Raw genomic sequence first — 20043 nt, 5'->3', positions numbered from 1 at the left:
GAGTGAGTGAGTTAAATAGAGACTCAATGTTACTATATTCTGGAATTTGTATGTGAACTTTTGCTGTCATCTCAGATCACTGCTGATGTTAGTACGTGAATGAAAGTGTTACGAGAATGTCTGTCTTGCGAATCGTATCGGTGTGTCAAGTTTGCATATACAAAAATTTGTGATTTTTTTTTTCATTATGATTAGATCAATATCAGTTATTCATACATTTCTTTTTTGCTTCGTTTGTGTGTTTGATCTCGTTAATTCACATTCGATTTTGAAATATTTCTTGAAATATGTATGAATAGTGAAATATTATTATTTCTCCAAAAGAAGAAAAAAATACTTTTTTCGGGAGTGGAATTTGTCAGTTGCATTTTTCTTGTTTGACATCGATTTTCGATGAACTATAAAAATCAGTGCTGCTAATTGATTGGCATACATTAATTCATTGTGGTGGATTTTTTTTTCGTCTTTGTAAAATCGAATCTATTTTAGTATGTGTGCGAATGTATTTGTTTGTAACACATCAATGTCAATGCAAACATCTGATAAAATAAACGAAAATATCCAGTCAATTTTTGTGCATATATGAATCACTTGAGTGAAACGGTGGTCGGTTCATGTTGGCGGTGTGCTGCCTTTGCACACAGCATCCACGTAACAATTCTCTCGTCTCGCTGTTTGTTATTATTGTTATTATTCATTTGCCATCGTGTCACGGTGTTAGTGGTGCATGTGTAGTATCATTTTGTGTGACATTCGCTTGAGAGTAAAACGGCATTACATTACAAAACACAAAAACGGAAGAAATCCAGCAACAAAAACAAAAGCGACGGAGTTCTATGTATGTTCAAGATTTTTCTGTCACTCAATCTACTTCTGTCCCTCTTACTCTTCGGTTGATTTGTTTGTGTGTCGTGTTAAGCGCGCGGTTTCACTCTAATTCTGTTATGGTTTTTCTGTTCGAGTGTGCTTTTTTTTCTCTTTTAATGTAGCATGGGTGTGTGTATATGTGAATGTGTGTGTGTGAATGTATTTGTTTGAACACACCGAGCTGATAAGGTTGTTTGCTAGCTCGTGTTGCCATTCATATGACGCAACATTGTTTTCAGTTTCAATTTTATTCGGTACGTTTTCGGTTCGTTCTTACGGCCGTTACCTCTTTTTTTTCTCTCTTCTTTCTGTGTTCGTGTTTATCTACTTGTTTTTATCCTTGTTAATTTATCTTAAAACGAATTTTCTCGCCAATTTTGCGTACAGTCGCGCTTAAAACAATCTCCATTAATCGGCTGCGGCACGAAATCTTTTTTGTTTTACAGAAAATTATGCTAATAATAAAATTGAAAATTACAAGGGAGTGAAATTGTATGGTAATTCGGTGGGCGATGCATTCAAGTGTTTGTATGTTTTTTCTCTTCTCTTTTCAAATTTATCAAAAAAACGTGAACAATTAAATTTTATGAAGATCCATGGAGAAAAAAGTAAACAACAAGCTACCTTCGTATCACGAGTTCAAAAATAATAATAACACAGCAAAAACACATGCAAAAATCACCGCAAACCGATCAAAGTGTTTTAGTGAATCAAAATTATTGTATAGAAAAAAATTATTCGCCAATATTTTAAACTTATGGCTCTGTTGCGGTTAAATGTAAATCTAGCATATAAACTCCCAGCACAGATAGAAGAAAAAACTCATTACTATGCGCTTGAATTTGATTTTGTAGTTTTTTTCTATCATCTTATATCGTTCAGTGTGTTGCCTTTTTTTCGCGTCTGTTGATCGTTGTAGTTTTCGATTTGAAATGGATTTATAGTAATCGACAGTGGCAGAGGCAACGTCGGCGGCAACAGCAGCGGCGGCGGCAACAACAAAAACAAAATGAACAAACTTTAATTGGAATTCGCAATTAGCATGAATTCTAGTTATTTTAATGAAATAAAATCGCGAAAGCGATCAGTAAAATACATGAACAAAATGTGTGCTCAAGTAAACATGAGATAGAGCCCATTGATTGAATCAAGCTGATGTTGTGGTATTTGGTGTTATTTGTCAAGGGGGGAAAAATTGATTTCATCGTTGTTTGTGGTTTTTCAATTAGACGCATTCGCATAAACCAAAACGTCAATTTGCATTACATCGGATATTCAATGTTTTAATGCTGAAAACATTGTAGAAAATATCAAACTTCAAATCGTTTGAGTTAAACAAATTGAATGGTGTTAATCAATACGATTCAACAAAATGGAAGTTTTTAAATATGAATGTGATTTTTGTTCTATATAGCACACTGCGTCCCATAGGAGCCATTGTTCCCTCAATTATAATTCTCAAAATGCCGCTAACAAATATAGAGAAAACGGACACAAAAGCAAATTGCATCAATTAAGCACCAGCTATATGGTACCGCTTCGGCAATACATGTAAATGAACGAGGCGTAAAAATATATCGACATTTTAATATTTCAACATCGGTATGCCGTGTAATTTGTTAAAGCGTCTTTTATTTGTTCGAAACGAGAAACGGCAACCATCCATTGATTACTGTGTGCACAATGTACGCTTGTTTACTAAGCATTGTTGTTTGCTTGGTCGCATGCTCTCTACCAATTCAATTCAATTCAATCCAATTCGATTGGCTGTCAATCCATTTGCCGGTTTGGTAAAGTACAAATGTGTGTGTTCGACGCGTTTTTGTGCCTATTTTAAGCGCCGTAACCTATTTTTGGTTGGATCGTTTTGCTGAATTTTTAATGAGGCACATTTCACTGCTCTTTCCATCATTGATAAGCAATTTTATCAATCGTTTTGCTGCGTCGACAAAACACTCACCGTATAATGAATATTTAATGAAGACTTTCTGCGCCAATGTTATCATTATTGTATGAGCAAATAATTTGTTGCGGGCTTTTTCTTTTTTGTAGTTTCATAAAAAGAAAAGCAAACAGAAATTCGCCAAGTCATAAATTGTTTTGCGAGTATAGCGAGCAAAAAATAATGGTTCGCTTAAATGAGTAAATTGTGTGATGAAAGAATGTTTGTGCGCTCACAAATGACTCCATCATTCATATGATGATATGATGTACATGTTTCGATGATTATCTGGTCGCTTTTTTAACAACTAATGCTATTTTTGTCATGTGTGAGCGCGGAAAACAAATTGAACGGCTTGTAAACGTGTGATTCACGTATGTACCGAACCTTCCATACTTTGAAATTATTGTGTTGCTTCGCAGTCGCTTAAACTAATGCGAAGAATTTCTATTTCGACAGTTTACAATAAACTCAATGGCGTTTAGAAACTGAAAAAAATTCAAGAAAACGTCGAAACCATGTATACACAAGCAACAAAACATTTCATTGTTATTTTAATTGTTGTTTATTTTTGTATCAATGAAAAAAAAAGACCGTATCGACTTTATTCGTAATTATACAGAATGTAACAGGCCACAAACACATACATGCCTATCACCGGCAAATCGCTTTTTTCTTTCAAAGAGAACATTTTTTTAAATGTAATCTAACCCAGCAAATCGCGCGATATAATGACAAATACTTGCATTGATACTCGAGTGGCCCCCAAACATGACCAGCAACTCAAATAAAAGACTCAGAGAAAAGAACAAAAAGAATGATGTGTATAATTTCAATGTCCCACTTATCCACGACATGATTCAGTTTTATAATCGCATAAAGAAGATTATTATACATCGTTTCACAAGCATCGATTGTGCTTTGTTCTTGAAAATCGTTGTACGGCACATCTTTAAACAGCACATGAGCAATATCGTCGGAACAACAGAAAAGAAATGTGATGTACACTGTCATATCGTTTCTCATGAATACACCAATAACAATTTATTAAAAGCGGCACGCGTTGTGAACAGACGGTGAAAAAATACCCAGATTTCATCTGATGAAGACAATAAAAAAAAATCAGCATTTATTGCGAAGATGACATAGATTTTTTTTTTTTGTTGAAACGAATTTAATTCCGTGTGACGAAAAAGATACACCTCGATTTTGATATGTATGTAAGAACAACAACAAAAATGGTTCACGTTATACACGCGTTCATATGGCAGCGGCAATGGAATGGCATGTTTCGTTGTCATGTTCACAGATTAAGCCGGTTTTATTTTGTTTTTGTTGTCGCCAAAAAAATGACAAATAAACATATCTGTCGCTATACAATGTATTAAATCGAGTGATAGTGAAACATACACACACACGCACGCATACGAATACACGCAAACGAAAGAAATTAGACCCGAGAAGTCAGATGTCATATATTGACAATTAATTGTATATTATTTAAAGCTATTTAGTGAAAACCTATGAGTGCGTCGCAAGTATAATATAGTATATCGGATACAATAGCACACCGACGAAAACACTTATCTAAATGTAGAATTACAAGCCGATTACATATTTGGAGTGATAAAAAGTGAATAATAGTTATTAAATATCAATAGCAACAAACACCGAAATAAAACACAAACAAACGGATTGTTTTGTGACAGCTAAATTGGGCATCTAAAACGAGATCGCATATATAGTGATTCGGTCGTCATTCGCTCATTAATTGGGAAATAAATTCAAATGTGGTTTAGCTGAAAGTGGTCATCGAATTCGAATGTCAATACACGCAATAATCGAATTTGACACGAATTCATTGGTTCACATCCATACATCGGTTCGCTTGAATCTAGTATGAACGATTCGAAAATGGATTCATCGAGTTTTTTGCATCTTGGCGATATTGTGTCGCTGTACGCAGAAGGCAGTGTTTGCGGCTTTCTAAGTACGCTCGGGTAAGTTGTGATTTTATTTTTCATATATACGTTGTTGCCATTTCCACTAATTAGACCAATTAAATATGTTATTGTATTTGAATTTATTACCAATTTACGTTATTTTATTTTCAACAACATTGATTATAGTTTGGTTGATGATCGAACAGTTGTTTGTCCGGAGGCAGGCAATTTAAATAGTCCACCGAAAAAGTTTCGCGATTGTTTAATCAAAATATGTCCGATGAATCGATATTCGGCACAGAAACAATTCTGGAATGCGGCCAAACAAAATGCACAAAATATCAACAATGGTGGAATGGGTGGATCGAGCAGTGAAACAAATACCGATACAAGCCTTTTGAAGCGATTACATCATGCGGCCGAAATCGAGAAGAAACAAAATGAAAGCGAAAATAAGAAATTACTTGGTAATGTCGTCCCTTACGGCAGTATCGTACAATTACTTCATTTAAAATCAAATAAATATCTCACCGTCAACAAACGGTTGCCATCGTATTTGGAGAAGAATGCGATGCGCGTGTATTTAGATGCAAATGGTAATGAAGGGTCATGGTTTTATATATCACCATTTTATAAATTGCGGTCAACCGGTGATAATGTCGTGATCGGCGATAAGGTTATTTTGAATCCAGTACAAGCTGATCAACAAAATTTACATGTTGCCGCCAATTATGAATTGCCCGATAATCCTGGTTGCAACGGTAAGTGTTTTTTTCTCTGAGTGTGTGCATATCTGTTTCATCAGCAATTACAAGAATTTGAATACAATTGTTTCCTTGCAAAGAGGTTAACGTGCTGAATTCGTCAACATCATGGAAAATTACACTATTTTTAAAGCACACTGAAAACCAAGACGATGTTTTGAAAGGGGGCGATGTTGTGCGTCTGTTTCATGCCGAACAAGAGAAATTCTTGACAATGAACGCCTATAAGGTAAACATAAACTTTGATATTTAATTTAAAAATATACGACGATAAATGTGAAATGGTTTTTAGAAACAACAACACGTGTTTCTTCGCACGACTGGCAGAACGAGTGCAACAGCGGCAACAAGTAGCAAAGCATTGTGGGAAATTGACATTGTTCAACATGATCCATGCAGAGGCGGTGCTGGTCATTGGTAATCTTTTTGTTCACTCCAAACCCCAATTATTTTTCACTTATTTTATCATTTTTAATTTCAGGAATTCCTTGTATCGCTTCAAGCATTTGGCTACTGGATTTTATTTGGCCGCTGAACTGGATACATCCGCACCAGTAAATCCAAATACATCGATTGCAAATTCATCGGTAATAAATAGCGCATTAAACACACCGTTAGCACAAAGACTTGGCCTTGGAATTGATATGGAGTCGAGCATACCAACGCATCAAGGTCCATCGCCAACATACCGCTTGGTTCCGGTATCATATTCAAGTGATTTAGCATCGGTATTTGAATTAGATTCAACCACAATGACTCGCATCGATTCGTTGGTGCCACAATCAAGCTATGTGCGGATGAGACATTTATGTTCAAATTCATGGGTTCATGCCACATCACAGCCGATCGATGTGGACGAAGATAAGCCGGTCATGTCAAAAGTCTGTTGTTCATTTATCAAAGAAGACAAAGAAGCGTTTGCCTTGATTCCAGTGCCACCGTTTGAAGTACGTGACTTGGATTTTGCCAATGATGCGTGCAAAGTTCTCGAAGCAATGAATACCAAATTGAAAAATGGTTCATTGACTCACAACGAACGTCGTCCTTTGATCGCACTATTACAAGATATTGTGTATTTCATTGCCGGATTGGAGAATGAACAGAGTAAAAGTGAAGCGCTCGAATTAACCATTAACAATCCGAATCGTGATCGACAAAAATTGTTACGTGAACAAGAGATTTTGAAACAACTATTCGTCCTGTTGAAGGTGAGCGTTAACAAATGGCCAACTTTACATGGAACTTAAAGTCATTATTCATTCCTTTTTTTATGTATTCAAGGTTCCATTCGAAACACAAGTGCCAAGTGAGGATGATAGTGATAAAATGGTACCATTTTTGCGTCTCGACGATTTAAGCGATCCAAAGAATGGCGTTTACAAGTACATATTTCGATTGTGCTACCGTATATTGCGTTTGAGCCAACAGGATTATCGAAAAAATCAAGAATATATTGCCAAACATTTTGGTCTGATGCAAAAGCAAATTGGCTACGACATTTTGGCCGAAGACACAATCACCGCTTTGTTACACAATAATCGTAAATTACTCGAAAAACATATCACAGCCGCTGAAATTGAAACGTTCGTCGGATTGGTACGAAAAAATATGGCCAATTGGGATTCACGATTTTTGGATTATTTATCCGATTTATGTGTGTCAAATCGGCGTGCAATCGCTGTTACACAAGAGCTCATTTGCAAAAGTGTGTTGAGTGCCAAAAATTCGGATATTTTAATTGAAACTGAAATCGTTGAGTGTGAACCGCCGCCATTAATTCACATTGAAAAAGATCCGGCCGAAAAGACGGAAGATGAAAAAGAGCTTGAAAATGACAGTCGATTACAGGAAGTAAAGCAGAATTTTCAAGTGCGACTTTTGTGGCATAACCGAATGGTAAGCATTTTTTGTGTGTGTGTGTGTGGATTGAAATTGGATTTGGAAATGTGCCAAATAAAATAAAAAAATCTATTGATTGCTCTTTCGCAGCAAAGTAAATCGATGCTGGAGTTGTCGTTGAACGATGAACATGGCATTTTGGACTATTATCGACATCAATTGAATTTATTTTCGAATATGTGCTTGAATCGGCAATATCTTGCCCTCAACAATTTGTCACAACACTTGGATATCGACCTCATTTTGAAGTGAGTACAGTCCCATCCCGTATAAAACAGGAACTAACATAAAAAATCATGTTCAATTTAACCTTTTCAGATGCATGTCGGATGAAACGGTTTCGCATGATTTGCGTTCATCCTTTTGTCGATTAATGCTTCACTTGCATGTTGATCGCGATCCCCAAGAACCGGTTACACCGGTGAAATATGCTCGATTGTGGTCGGAAATACCATCGAAAATGTCGATTGACGAGTGAGTATCAATCATTAATGGTTTTGTTTTTTTACACATATTTCAACGCCGTCTGTTATGAGCTAACACTTATGAAATCAATCACTGTCATTTTGTAGCTATGATTCGAAAAAACAACCCGATTCGAATAAAGAAGCGGTTCGGGCACGGTTCAATACAACAATTGCGTTTGTCGAAAATTATTTGTGTAATGTGGCGATGAAAAAGTGGCTATTTGCAAATCAAGATCAAAATAAGCTGACGTTCGAAGTAGTAAAACTGGCACGAGATCTTGTCTATTTTGGATTCTATAGTTTTAGCGATTTACTTCGACTGACCAAAACATTGCTCAGCATTTTAGATTGTGCTGATGCAAATGGTATGGTTGGCGCCATGCCAACCGGTGACATTGGATGTAAGTATCATTCGTTCGCACATTTTTTCTTACTTGTACTCCATTCAAACAAAATTCTTTCTTTGAAATTGGAGCAAATGTCAAAATTAAATTTACGACGAAGATTAGAATAAGAATGAAATTTATATACATTTATATCAAATTGTCATTAACAACTCAATTCAAACACACATTCATGCTTTCGCAAATAAAAAACAAAAGCCGCCTCCGAAGAGGAATCTGATAGCGAACTTGATACTAATACTACTAATAAAGAGAAAGAGGAAGACAGTAAGTTCAAGTTTGGTTTGGTTGTGTTGCCATTTCTTTTTGTTGTTGCTGTTGTTTGTGAGAATGCCTCATGACTTTTCGTTTATTTATTACTTCTTCTTTTTTTTCGTTTCGATTCTATTTTGGCTTGAATAGCAAATGCATGCACCAGTTTAAGTGTGTCATTGGTTTATGTTCTGCACGTTATTTGATACGTGCATGTTTTCAATTTGTGTTTAGATTTAAATCTAATTTATTTTTATTTCGTAAATAGCTGACGGTGGAGTGCTGCGTTCGATTGGCGATATGGTATGTATTTAGATAGAAAACCACTTTGCGATTTAAGAAAGTGCATAATTTTTAATCTATTTTCGTTTTAATTCCGTAGGGCACTGTGATGCTGGGACCGATTGTGACGCCAGCCATTTCGGTGCAACAACGCAAATCCGTAACTCAGCTGATGAAAGAATACCCGCTTGTGATGGACACCAAACTGAAAATCATTGAAATTTTGCAATTCATTTCGGATGTACGTTTGGACTATCGAATTTCATGCCTTTTGTCAATTTTTAAGAAAGAATTCGATGAATGTGATCCACAAAAATCAAGCGATGAGATCAATTTGCGTCAGAAAAATATCGATTTGGAATCGATTGGAATGCAAGCAGAGAAAATATTTTGTGATGAAGAACCATCGCATCTTGATCTAGACGGCCAAGGCGGACGAACATTCCTACGTGTTTTGTTGCATTTGATCATGCACGATTATCCACCGTTGGTTTCGGGCGCATTGCATTTACTATTTCGTCATTTCAGTCAACGGCAAGAAGTGTTGAACGCTTTTCGACAGGTTCAATTGTTGGTTAGCGACAGTGACGTTGAATCCTATAAACAAATTAAATCAGGTAATTTTAATATCAGAATTTTAAAAATTCAATTCACAAACTAAACAAATGACATGTCCTTCGATTTAGATTTGGATGTGTTGCGTCAATGCGTTGAGAAATCAGAACTGTGGGTCTACAAATCGAAGCCATCTGATGAAAGTACGGTGACTGTTGCGGAGACATCCGATTCAAAAGCTTTCGGCGTTGAATCAAAAGTTGGAGATTCTTCGGCGGGCGAAGGCAGTTCAAAGAAACCAAACTCTGTGTTAAAGAAAGATGATTCGAGTTTTGGATTTTTTGTGGACGACGATGGTGTGTTTGATCAAAATCAAGAATACAAAAAAGTCGAACAAATTCTACGTCGAATGAATAAATTGTGTGTGTCAAGTGGTTCGTCGGGCGACGTGGTAAAACCACGTAAACATGAACAGCGTTTGCTTCGTAATGTTGGTGTGCATACAATTGTACTTGATCTACTCCAAGTGCCATATGATGAGAAAGACACACAAATGCATGAACTAATGCGTGTTGCGCATAAGTTTCTGCAAAATTTCTGTTTGGGAAATCAACAGAATCAAAATCTTATGCACAAACAGTTGGATATGTTCTTGAATCCCGGCATTTTGGATGCTGAAACCGTATGCAGCATATTCAAAGACAATTTGGCACTATGCAATGAAGTGAACGAGAAAGTTGTTCAACATTTTGTGCATTCGATTGAAATTCACGGTCGACACGTTGAGTATTTGAAATTCTTGCAAACAATTGTCAAGGCCGAAAATCAATTTATTCGCAAGTGTCAAGATATGGTTATGCAAGAGGTACTTACTTTCTTTACTTCATTCTTTTATTTGTCATTAATCGATTTCTTTTGGGTTTTTTTTAATAGTTAATAAATGCTGGCGAAGATGTTCTTGTGTTTTACAATGATAAATCGTCGTTCAATCAATTCATCGCGATGATGCAACAAAAAACAGCCGGAACACTGAAAGATGATGGACCGATCAAGTACCATGTTGAGCTGGTAAAACTATTGGCCTGCTGTACGATGGGCAAAAATGTCTATACGGAAATTAAATGCAATAGTTTACTGACACTAGAAGACATAATTGCAATGATTTCCCATCCGGATTGTTTGCCAGAAGTAAAAATAGCCTATGTTGATTTTTTGAGCCATTGCTACATCGACACAGAAGTTGAGATGAAGGAAATTTATTCGTCACATCATATGTGGAATTTATTTGAAAACTCCTTCTTGGCCGATATAAATCGTTTAATTGCCGTTCCAATCGTGGTAACTGACAATGATGCTCAAAAATCCACAGTTGTGGCGACTTCAACATCAAAATCAACGGAAACGTGCGAACAAGAACTACTGAACTATGTAATTTATGAAGTTATGAATTGTTTAACGACATTTTTCAATAGTCCTTTTTCGGATCAATCAACCGTTTTGCAAACGCATCAAACCATCTTCATTCAAATCGTTCAATCGGCTTATCGCCTGACTAAATGCAATAGAATACCATCACCCCAGAAATTTCATGTTGAAAATTGTATTCGAACATTGACCGAAGTGGCGCAAAAGCGTGCCATCGCCTTCCCCGTTGAATTGGAAAATCAGCTCTTGATGATGTTCAATAAATCGGCGTTGTTAACACGACAAACAAGCAAATGGCTACTGGCATCCAAACAACCGAAAATTGAACGTGCACCATCGCAAGTGATGCGACTTGATCGTACCATTATCGAAGGTCTACAGGATATTTTGGAGCTGTTGTACAATCAATTGAAGCCATTGGTTGAAGCCGAATTGTCACTATTAGTGGATATTTTATATCGATCTGAATTACTATTTCCCGAAGGTTCGGAATCTCGAAAGATCTGTGAAAACGGTGGCTTTATACGGCGGCTCATAAAACACGCTGAAAAATTGTTGGAAGAAAAAGAAGAGAAACTGTGCGTTAAAGTGTTGCGAACGCTGCGCGAAATGATGGCAATGGATACGGAGTATGGTGAAAAAGGTGATAGTTTGCGTAATACATTGCTTCGTCGTTATTTTGCGGATGCATTCTGCGATAAGTCTCATCATGCGCTCAACCATTTGACGGGCAACGGTCCAAATGTGTTGGGCAAAACAGTGGGCGCCAAACCAAAAGCAATTCCACCAAACATTGTTGGATCTAAAACGGAACCGAATTCATCGGGTCTGTCGATAACACATGGCCCTGGTGCGAAATTTCTACAGCGGGCCGAACGAACATTGCACGAAGTACAAAGTCATTTGGATAAAGAGGGAGCATCAAATTTGGTGGTGGAATTAGTTATTAAATCGGTGAATTCACCATCGATTTTTGTTGAAGGTGTTGAATTAGGTATCGCATTACTTGAAGGTGGCAATCCAATCATTCAGCGTAGCATGTTCAATAAATTCCAAAATGCTGAGCTGAGTCAATCATTTTTCAAAGTGTTTTACGATAAAATGAAAGATGCACAACAAGAAATTAAATCAACGGTCACCGTCAATACCACTGATATTGCGAACAAAACAACAAACGAATCAAAACAGGATGGAAAAGAATTGGATAAAATCTCAAAAAAACAAGCAAACAAACAATCAAATGGCATTGTGATAACAGATGAATTGCGCGATGAATTGAATAATGCCGGTTTAGCAACGGCCCAAGCGTATGCTGCTGCAAGAAATCTCATACCACCCGGAAGTAGTTGTAATGGTAGTGATGATCAGTTAACTGTTAATATGGGCAATGCACTCGAAGAAATTTTAGCCGATAAACTGGAGAAGCGCAAAGAAAAAGACGATAACAATAAATTATCAACAAAAGTGTTGGTTATGCAGCCGGTGCTTCGATTCTTACAACTTCTATGCGAAAATCATAATCCCGATTTACAAAATTGGCTACGACATCAGAACAATAAAACCAATTACAATGTGGTATCCGAAACTCTGATGTTTTTAGACTGTATTTGTGGTTCAACTACCGGTGGACTTGGTTTGCTTGGCTTGTACATAAATGAAAATAATGTGGCATTAATAAATCAAACATTGGAAACGTTAACGGAATACTGTCAAGGTCCGTGTCATGAGAATCAAAATTGCATTGCCATTCATGAATCAAACGGTTTGGACATAATAACGGCCTTGATTTTAAATGACATTAATCCACTTGGCAAGAATCGCATGGATTTGGTGTTAGAACTGAAAAATAATGCCTCAAAGCTATTGCTGGCCATCATGGAGAGTCGCGGTGATAACGAGAATGCGGAACGTATTTTATACAATATGAATCCAAAGCAATTGGTTGATGTTGCGTGTCGAGCATTCCATCAAGAGGAGATTTTGAGCGAACATGAACAAATGGATGACATGTACAATTGTGACGATGATCAAGATGAAGGCGGTGTATCGCCACGTGAGGTTGGCCATAATATTTACATTCTATGCCATCAATTGGCTCAACATAATAAAGAATTAGCTGCATTACTTAAACCAACTGACACAGTATCATCGAATCTATCAAGCACACCCGCTGCCGGCACCACATCACATCCATCCAGCGAAATTAGTAAAACAAATGTTGCATTACAATATTATGCTACGCACACGGCACAAATTGAAATCGTTCGACACGATCGAACACTCGAACAAATCGTATTTCCAATTCCGGAGATTTGCGAGTATCTAACCAATGATACCAAAATTAAAATATTTCACACAGCCGAACGAGACGATCAAGGTTCAAAGGTGGCTGACTTTTTCGATAAAACCGATGAAATGTTCAATGAAATGAAATGGCAAAAGTGAGTGTACATCAGCAATAATGAACATTCACATTTTATTGAAAATATTTTATTTTTTATTTGCAGGAAACTCCGTGGACAGCCAGCTTTGTTTTGGGTTAGCAGCTATATGACTTTGTGGAGTAACATTCTTTTCAATTTGGTCGTTCTGATAAATACAATCATTGCATGTTTCTATCCGTTTGAGAGCAATATTTTAGGTAAAACAAAATGTACTTTTTTTTTCAATATAAACGAGGGCTATAATGTAATAAAATTTAATTTCAGAGCTGAATTCCCATTTATCTGGCCTGATATGGACGGTGATGTTGTTGTCATTTATTAGTTTGTTTACGGTGCCTCGGCCATCTGGAATTCGCACACTTGTCGCCTCAATCATATTACGCATGATATTTTCGATTGGACCGGCGCCGACGATTTGGATGTTAGGCTTTTTGACTGTCATTCTGAAAGGTGTTCACATCGTCAGTTTGATGGGAAATCATGGTACACTTGAGAAGCATCTTCTGAAAATCGTAACCGACGCTCAGCTAATTTACCACTTTGGTTACATGGTATTTTGCATGACTGGCATGCTGGTTCATCCATTTTTCTATTCCGTTTTGGTATGAAAAGCATTTGATATTTTTGTTTTGGCCAAGCGTTTAAAATTGAATAAAAAATTTTGTTTTGCAGCTGTTCGATGTGGTTTATCGTGAAGAAACTCTGTTGAATGTAATTCGATCGGTAACACGAAACGGTCGATCGATCGTATTCACAGCGGTTTTGGCATTGATTTTGGTTTATCTATTTTCGATTATTGGTTACATTTTCTTTAAGGATGATTTCTTGGTGCCCGTTGACGATGAAATTATATCAATATCAGGTGATGGTTTGCCACCATGTAATGATCCACCTGATGTAACATTGTCGAAAGGCACGAATGATGCAGAGCAACAGGTGTGTTCAAAAGATGCATTACAAGAGGCCGATGATGGTGGTGAACGTAAAGAGCGTGCCTGTGATTCCCTTGTAATGTGCATTATCACCACGCTCAATCAAGGTCTACGAAATGGCGGTGGTATTGGTGATATTCTGCGCGCTCCCTCTTCTTCAGTAAGTGGTTAACAAAACCAAATTCACAATTATTTCTTTAAAAATTGTTTTTTTCTTTTCAGGAAGCATTGTTTATAGCGCGTGTTATATATGATTTGCTGTTCTTCTTCATCGTAATCATTATTGTATTGAATTTGATTTTTGGTGTTATTATCGATACATTCGCCGATTTGCGTAGTGAAAAGCAACAAAAAGAGTTAATTCTTAAGAATACATGTTTCATATGCGGTTTGAATCGTTCAGCGTTCGATAATAAAACCGTTAGTTTTGAAGAGCATATCAAAAGTGAGCATAATATGTGGCACTATTTGTACTTTATTGTTTTGGTCAAAGTAAAAGATCCGACCGAATTCACTGGCCCCGAATCATATGTCTACGGAATGGTTAAAACAAATACATTGGATTGGTTCCCACGATTGCGTGCGATTTCCTTGGCCGCCGTCGAAGTAAGCGAAGAGCAAATTGAATTGCGCAGTCTACAAGCTCAACTCGAGACAACGCAAGTCATTGTAACTCGACTATCCGAACAACTTATGGAGTTAAAAGATCACATGACAGCCCAACGCATGAATCACATGAGCACAACTGCCGCAAAATCAATGATGTATTCATCGTCTCTTCATTTAAATATTGGAAAATAAAAAAAAGATCTGCAATTTCTCTTCCATTTTTTCAACCAAACACACGTCTATCCATATATATTTTATTATTTTTAAGAGAGTAGTTCAAACAAATCTCTGTTGAGTTTAGATATACAAAGTTCTTTTTTATTGAATTGAATTTATTGTAATTGTATAGAAAATATCGAAAAAGAAACTTATTGTTAAACACTTTATTCAAATTGATCGATTTTAATTGTTGAATCCTTGATGAAATTAAAAATTGAAATGTTTCGAATTTATTCCGGTCAAAAACAATTTTGTTTTTATTTTTATAATTTCCAAAACAATTTATCCAATTTGAAAATGTCTAATTTATTGTTATTCGCATGCACCTCGAATATGATTTATACACAAATGTCAAAATTTAGACGAAAAAAAAATAATAATATAAAAATTTAGTTAAAATAAAAACACTGTTATCAACTATATAGCAATTGACACGAATTTATTTGATGAAATTCACCAAATTATGCATAGCTATTAGTAGATACGTATCATAACAATCAAAATGGAAACATTTACAGGAATTTCATTTAGCAATTTTAGTTTAAAAATTACAAAACATTCAAACAAATTAAAGAAAATACATGAAACATGAAACATTTGTTGTTTTCAATTTGTTGTTTTCAAAACCGCCTTGAATATTCGTGACCTCAGGAAGTTGTCAAAATAAAACTACAACGTGCCCATACAATTTTTATATGAACATGTTTCTCTTTTCCTTTAACAAATTTCCTGGGCTCACGAATATTCTAACCGATTCAATTGATCTTGAAAGTGTGCAAATATCAAGCGATCTAGTTCATTTATAATTTATATTTATTTTTATTTTATTATTGATTTGGGCTGAAAATCCGTGTAACTATACTAACAACTCTACGTTTTAAAAATGCTATGTTGCTATTTCATTTTATTTTTCATTCATATGAAAATCATGTGAAAAATCGTAACTCAATGGGGTACAAAAGACATTGGATATATTGGATTTGATCGAAATATTGATAAATTATTTAATTAAAGATTAGAAAACACGTTGAAAATCTATATCACGCTGACATAAAAAAGTTTGAAATATCGAGTTCTCAATAAAATTTGATTTCCGTTCATCCATTCCATTCCTCCGATATCAAAACGATTTTAAATGATTTTAACTAATTAAATTCGAATAGAAGAATGCCTTTGGCACTTTCGTGCAATGAATTGTAGCTTGTTATAAAAATAAATATCTGCCGATAGAATGTCTGCGCGCCTTTTCACATTTGTTCGTGTTATGCGGCAGTGCTCTTGAAGCATACTGCGCAATTTATCCGCAAGCCCGGCTAGCTCAGTCGGTAGAACATGTGGCTCTTAACCACAGGGTCGTGGGTAATTTATATGAAAAACTACTGAGAGCCAACTTCACGCACTAGAATTTTCTAGTTTTCTAGTGAAATCTTATCAAAAACTAGATTCACTAGAATTTCGTGATTGACCCCATGCAACTGTATGGAGTGGAAATCATTAAGAAAAATTTTATTTTATTTGAAGGCAATATGCGTGTACAATTTTTTTTTTCTTCTCGAGAGTTTATTTGCTTTTTTCATTAAAAAAAATTTCATCAAAATATACGAGCGAAATGATTTTTCCAACGACTTTTGATCTTTTTTTTCTAAATTGAAAATTCAAAATAAAAATTAACGGTTAATTGATTTGACTGTGTCAACATTTGATTTCCATTTTTCAAACAAGATACACACATGATGGCATGTTAGTTGATCGTCTGGGAAAAGTGTGGCGACAAAACACAAAATAAAATTTTAATATTAAATATTAACCCTCTAATGCATTAATTTTTTTTCGACATGAGAACTATTTTTACTTTTCCGCACACACCTAGTGTGTAAGGTAAAGTATTGGAATCGGTCAAAAAATTAACACCTATCAAAAATGTGTTTTCTGGGTGTTTTTGGGGACAGGGAACACGAATCTAGCGTTTTTTTGATGTCCGAATGTATGTAAGTACCCTGTACCCTGTGCGCGGTACGCAAAAATTTGTTAACACGATAACTTTCAAACAAGAAAACTAACTCAAAATCTTACTTCACAGGATGATTGGGGGTGCCGAGGAATTAGATTTTGAGCGACTTTGGTTGATAGAGTGAATTGTCATGTCTGGTGTGATGCCCATGGGCATCCATGGGAAAAATCCAATTTTTCTTCCAAAAGTGATATTTAATGTATTCTTAACAAGAGTCAAGCGCAATAAGGGCTCACTACGATCTATTAATAACCGGCTAACTACAATGTAAATCAAACGTATCTGTTTCCCATTTTTATTCACTCCCTTCCCCTCTCGCTATACTTTTACATTGTAGTTAGCCGGTTTTACAAAGATGCCGTTTCTGTGTAAGATGTGTGACGTCACAATGTATTTGGATGGATAGCGCTCGACTCTCGATTCCTAAACACTCAAAAATATGTATTGGGGGGTTTTTGGGTACGAGAAAACCGAATATGACCTTAGTTTTGCGATACAAATATATTTCGACACACTTTTCATACAACAATTTCAAAAAAATTGGATTTTCGTATGAAAGCCATGCCTGTATGATATCGTAATGAGCTGAAACTTTGCACAGGTTATTTTTTTCACACAAAAATAACATTCCGAGAGTTTGAAGAGATGTCAATGCATAATAGGGGTACTTCCCGAACGAAATTTTGGACTTTTTGCTCAAAAACGAAAATTTTGTATGGAAGGTACCACTCAATTGTATTGAAATTTCTTCAAGCTTTTTGTAAAAAAAATAACATCTGCAAATTTTCACATGATTACGATATCCTACAGGCATTGAAAAGTCTATCAAAAATTATTGGTATCGCAAAACTTATATCAGATTCAGTTTTCTCATGAATTCATATTTACGGTAAAAGATACGTAATAAATGCATTCGGACATCGAAAAAACGCTAGATTCGTGTTCCCTGGCCCCAAAAACACCCAGAAAACACATTTTTTATGGGTGTTAATTTTTCGACCAATTCCAATACTTTACCTTACACACTAGGTGTGTGCGGAAAAGTAATATTTAAACATTAAAAAAGGTGAAGAAAATCTATTGAATAGCAAGGATATTATAAAATTCACCGACAATTGTAAGTAGATTTTGAATTGAACCGAATTTACAATCAAACCATAGTATTAGACGACTTTTTGAAGCCATTTTGTTTTTCATGCAGGTTTACATGAATATTTTTAAAATTCTCAAACATTTCAAATTATCTTTTAAAACTAATTTAGGTTGTCGCATGGGGATATTCATGCAATTCTTGTGTTTCTAGTGCGTGAAGTTGGCTCCTTCACATACAATGTGTATAAAAAAAATTACTGCGAACCAACTTCACGCACTAGAAACACACTACTAGTTCTGACAGTTTTTCTGCTAGTTCTTCTAGTTTTTCTAGATTCATTCTATAAATATCCCTAGGGGGTAGACACGAATTATAAAACTTTGAATCATGTGAATCACAGTGAATCAAATGAATCATTCAAATGTCAAATAAGCATCAATTTTGGTTTTACTAACATGATCGTTCAACAAATTCTAAATATTATCGTTGATTTTATTTGGAATTTACTAGAAAAACACGAAATAGATAAAAAAATAATGAGTTAATACATTTAAAAAAAACGTCAAGAAATCATTTTTTCGAAGACAAATAATTTTAATTTATCAATAAATATTTCTTTCATGACACATAAGTGACATTTCAAATGTCATCTAAACAATGTGAATCTTTTGAATCACAGTGAATCAAATGAATCATGTCTACCCCCTAGGAATATCCCCTTGAGTTGTCGTCGTTCGACCATTTATAGTTTGCTTTACAGCTCAAAACGGATTGTACGATCGTTTTTCATATCGAATTCAATTAACAATGCCTAACGGTTATTGTGCTTGGTTTACCTGTCAACACCGATATTTCCGATATCAAGAGAACAACAATAATTTTTTTGCAGAACTATTCGTAGGAACTATTCGAAGACCTTCGTATTAACGGTGTTATTATCGATGCGAATACAACATGCACAATACAACTCATTGATTGCCCATTGAAATTCCTACCTTGGATAAATGTCAAAAAAATACATCCAGCTGAGTGACAATATTGAATACATTCGAATATGAGAATATTTTTATTTTGTACAATACAACCAGTGAAGTGAGCCAAAACCAAACCATTTCATTGGTTTCACTTACCGAACGAATCGGAGAAAGCGGAACGTTCCGAAAATGGTTTACACTGTGCAGTATACACACGACCGTACAACGGCTGTGTGTGCATTAGTGTGCATTGCTATTCACGTACACATATTTCACCATACAAACAATTCTCAGAACGTTCCGCTTGCTCCGATTCGTTTTCACAAGACGAAACCAATTCCGAGATACCGCTCCGAAATCGGTTTGTATGAGAAATGTCAAACCGGTTCACTTCACTGTGTACAACCCATCCAATTGTTTGGTTGAGCAATCAAAAAGCATGAAACAAGCAGATCCAACTGAAGATTCGCATATGCTTGATGTTGCTGATTATCTGGATCATTTTATTGCATATTCAGCAAAATTAAATGGACGATGGAAAAATGCTGGCTTGAAACTGTTCACTGCCAGTGACATAAATTACAAATGCATATTTTACACGACTCCAATTATTAATCACATGCTTGATATCAATTCACCAAATGGGTGCATCACACTGACTTTAAGTCGTAAGTTTCTATTTCTACTTATTCTTAGTTTTGTTAAACATGATATGAGACGCTGAGAGCAAAAATAGCACGTCACATCCAACCTCCTTCTCTTTCTAACAGAAATTCCTGTAAGTGAGAGCAAGAGATGAGATGCGACGTGCTGTTTTTACTCTCAGCCTTTCATATATGGACTTCATTTTTGTTTTCAACAGCAACTCAAGTTGACACAATACAGCTGCGATTACCACTAATGCAACAAAAGCAACAACTAAAATAGCCAGCGCCTCGAAAAGACCGTTGGCATACAGTAG

At 35.7% G+C, this 20043-nt stretch overlaps 1 protein-coding gene across 4 annotated transcripts; it reads left to right on the top strand.

Annotated features, from left to right (window-relative positions):
* The first annotated feature begins 98 nt into the window (after positions 1-98).
* On the top strand, positions 99-15178 carry LOC116349136 (inositol 1,4,5-trisphosphate receptor). Of its 4 annotated transcripts, none has more exons than XM_031780416.1 (19): positions 99-140; positions 4316-4809; positions 4939-5513; positions 5597-5745; positions 5809-5933; positions 5998-6724; positions 6798-7412; positions 7506-7663; positions 7734-7889; positions 7988-8283; positions 8485-8553; positions 8807-8841; positions 8921-9437; positions 9507-10240; positions 10309-13241; positions 13308-13441; positions 13509-13846; positions 13917-14336; positions 14399-15178. In XM_031780416.1, the coding sequence occupies exons 2-19, from the start codon at positions 4709-4711 to the stop codon at positions 14975-14977; spliced, it is 8661 nt and encodes a 2886-aa protein (XP_031636276.1). In that variant the 5' UTR covers positions 99-140; positions 4316-4708; the 3' UTR covers positions 14978-15178. The 4 variants fall into 4 exon arrangements, with proteins under 4 accessions (XP_031636276.1, XP_031636279.1, XP_031636278.1 ...); XM_031780418.1 differs by lacking the exon at positions 99-140 and adding an exon at positions 488-838; XM_031780417.1 differs by lacking the exon at positions 99-140 and adding an exon at positions 865-1395.
* Positions 15179-20043: the final 4865 nt, after the last annotated feature.

This window comes from Contarinia nasturtii, unplaced genomic scaffold (assembly GCF_009176525.2).
Source record: "Contarinia nasturtii isolate CC-2019 unplaced genomic scaffold, AAFC_CNas_1.1 Cnas_scaffold_2806, whole genome shotgun sequence".
Lineage (NCBI taxonomy): Eukaryota > Metazoa > Arthropoda > Insecta > Diptera > Cecidomyiidae > Contarinia > Contarinia nasturtii.
Note: the sequence above shows the minus strand (reverse complement) of the source record. Positions and strands in the feature narration are given on the sequence as shown.

Bases quoted from the DNA above. Each gene is read 5' to 3' on its own strand.
- LOC116349136 (XM_031780416.1), top strand. From the start codon at position 4,709: ATGAACGATTCGAAAATGGATTCATCGAGTTTTTTGCATCTTGGCGAT. The intron at 7,664-7,733 runs GTGAGTACAGTC...TAACCTTTTCAG, and splicing joins GATATCGACCTCATTTTGAA to ATGCATGTCGGATGAAACGG. The intron at 9,438-9,506 runs GTAATTTTAATA...CCTTCGATTTAG, and splicing joins CTATAAACAAATTAAATCAG to ATTTGGATGTGTTGCGTCAA.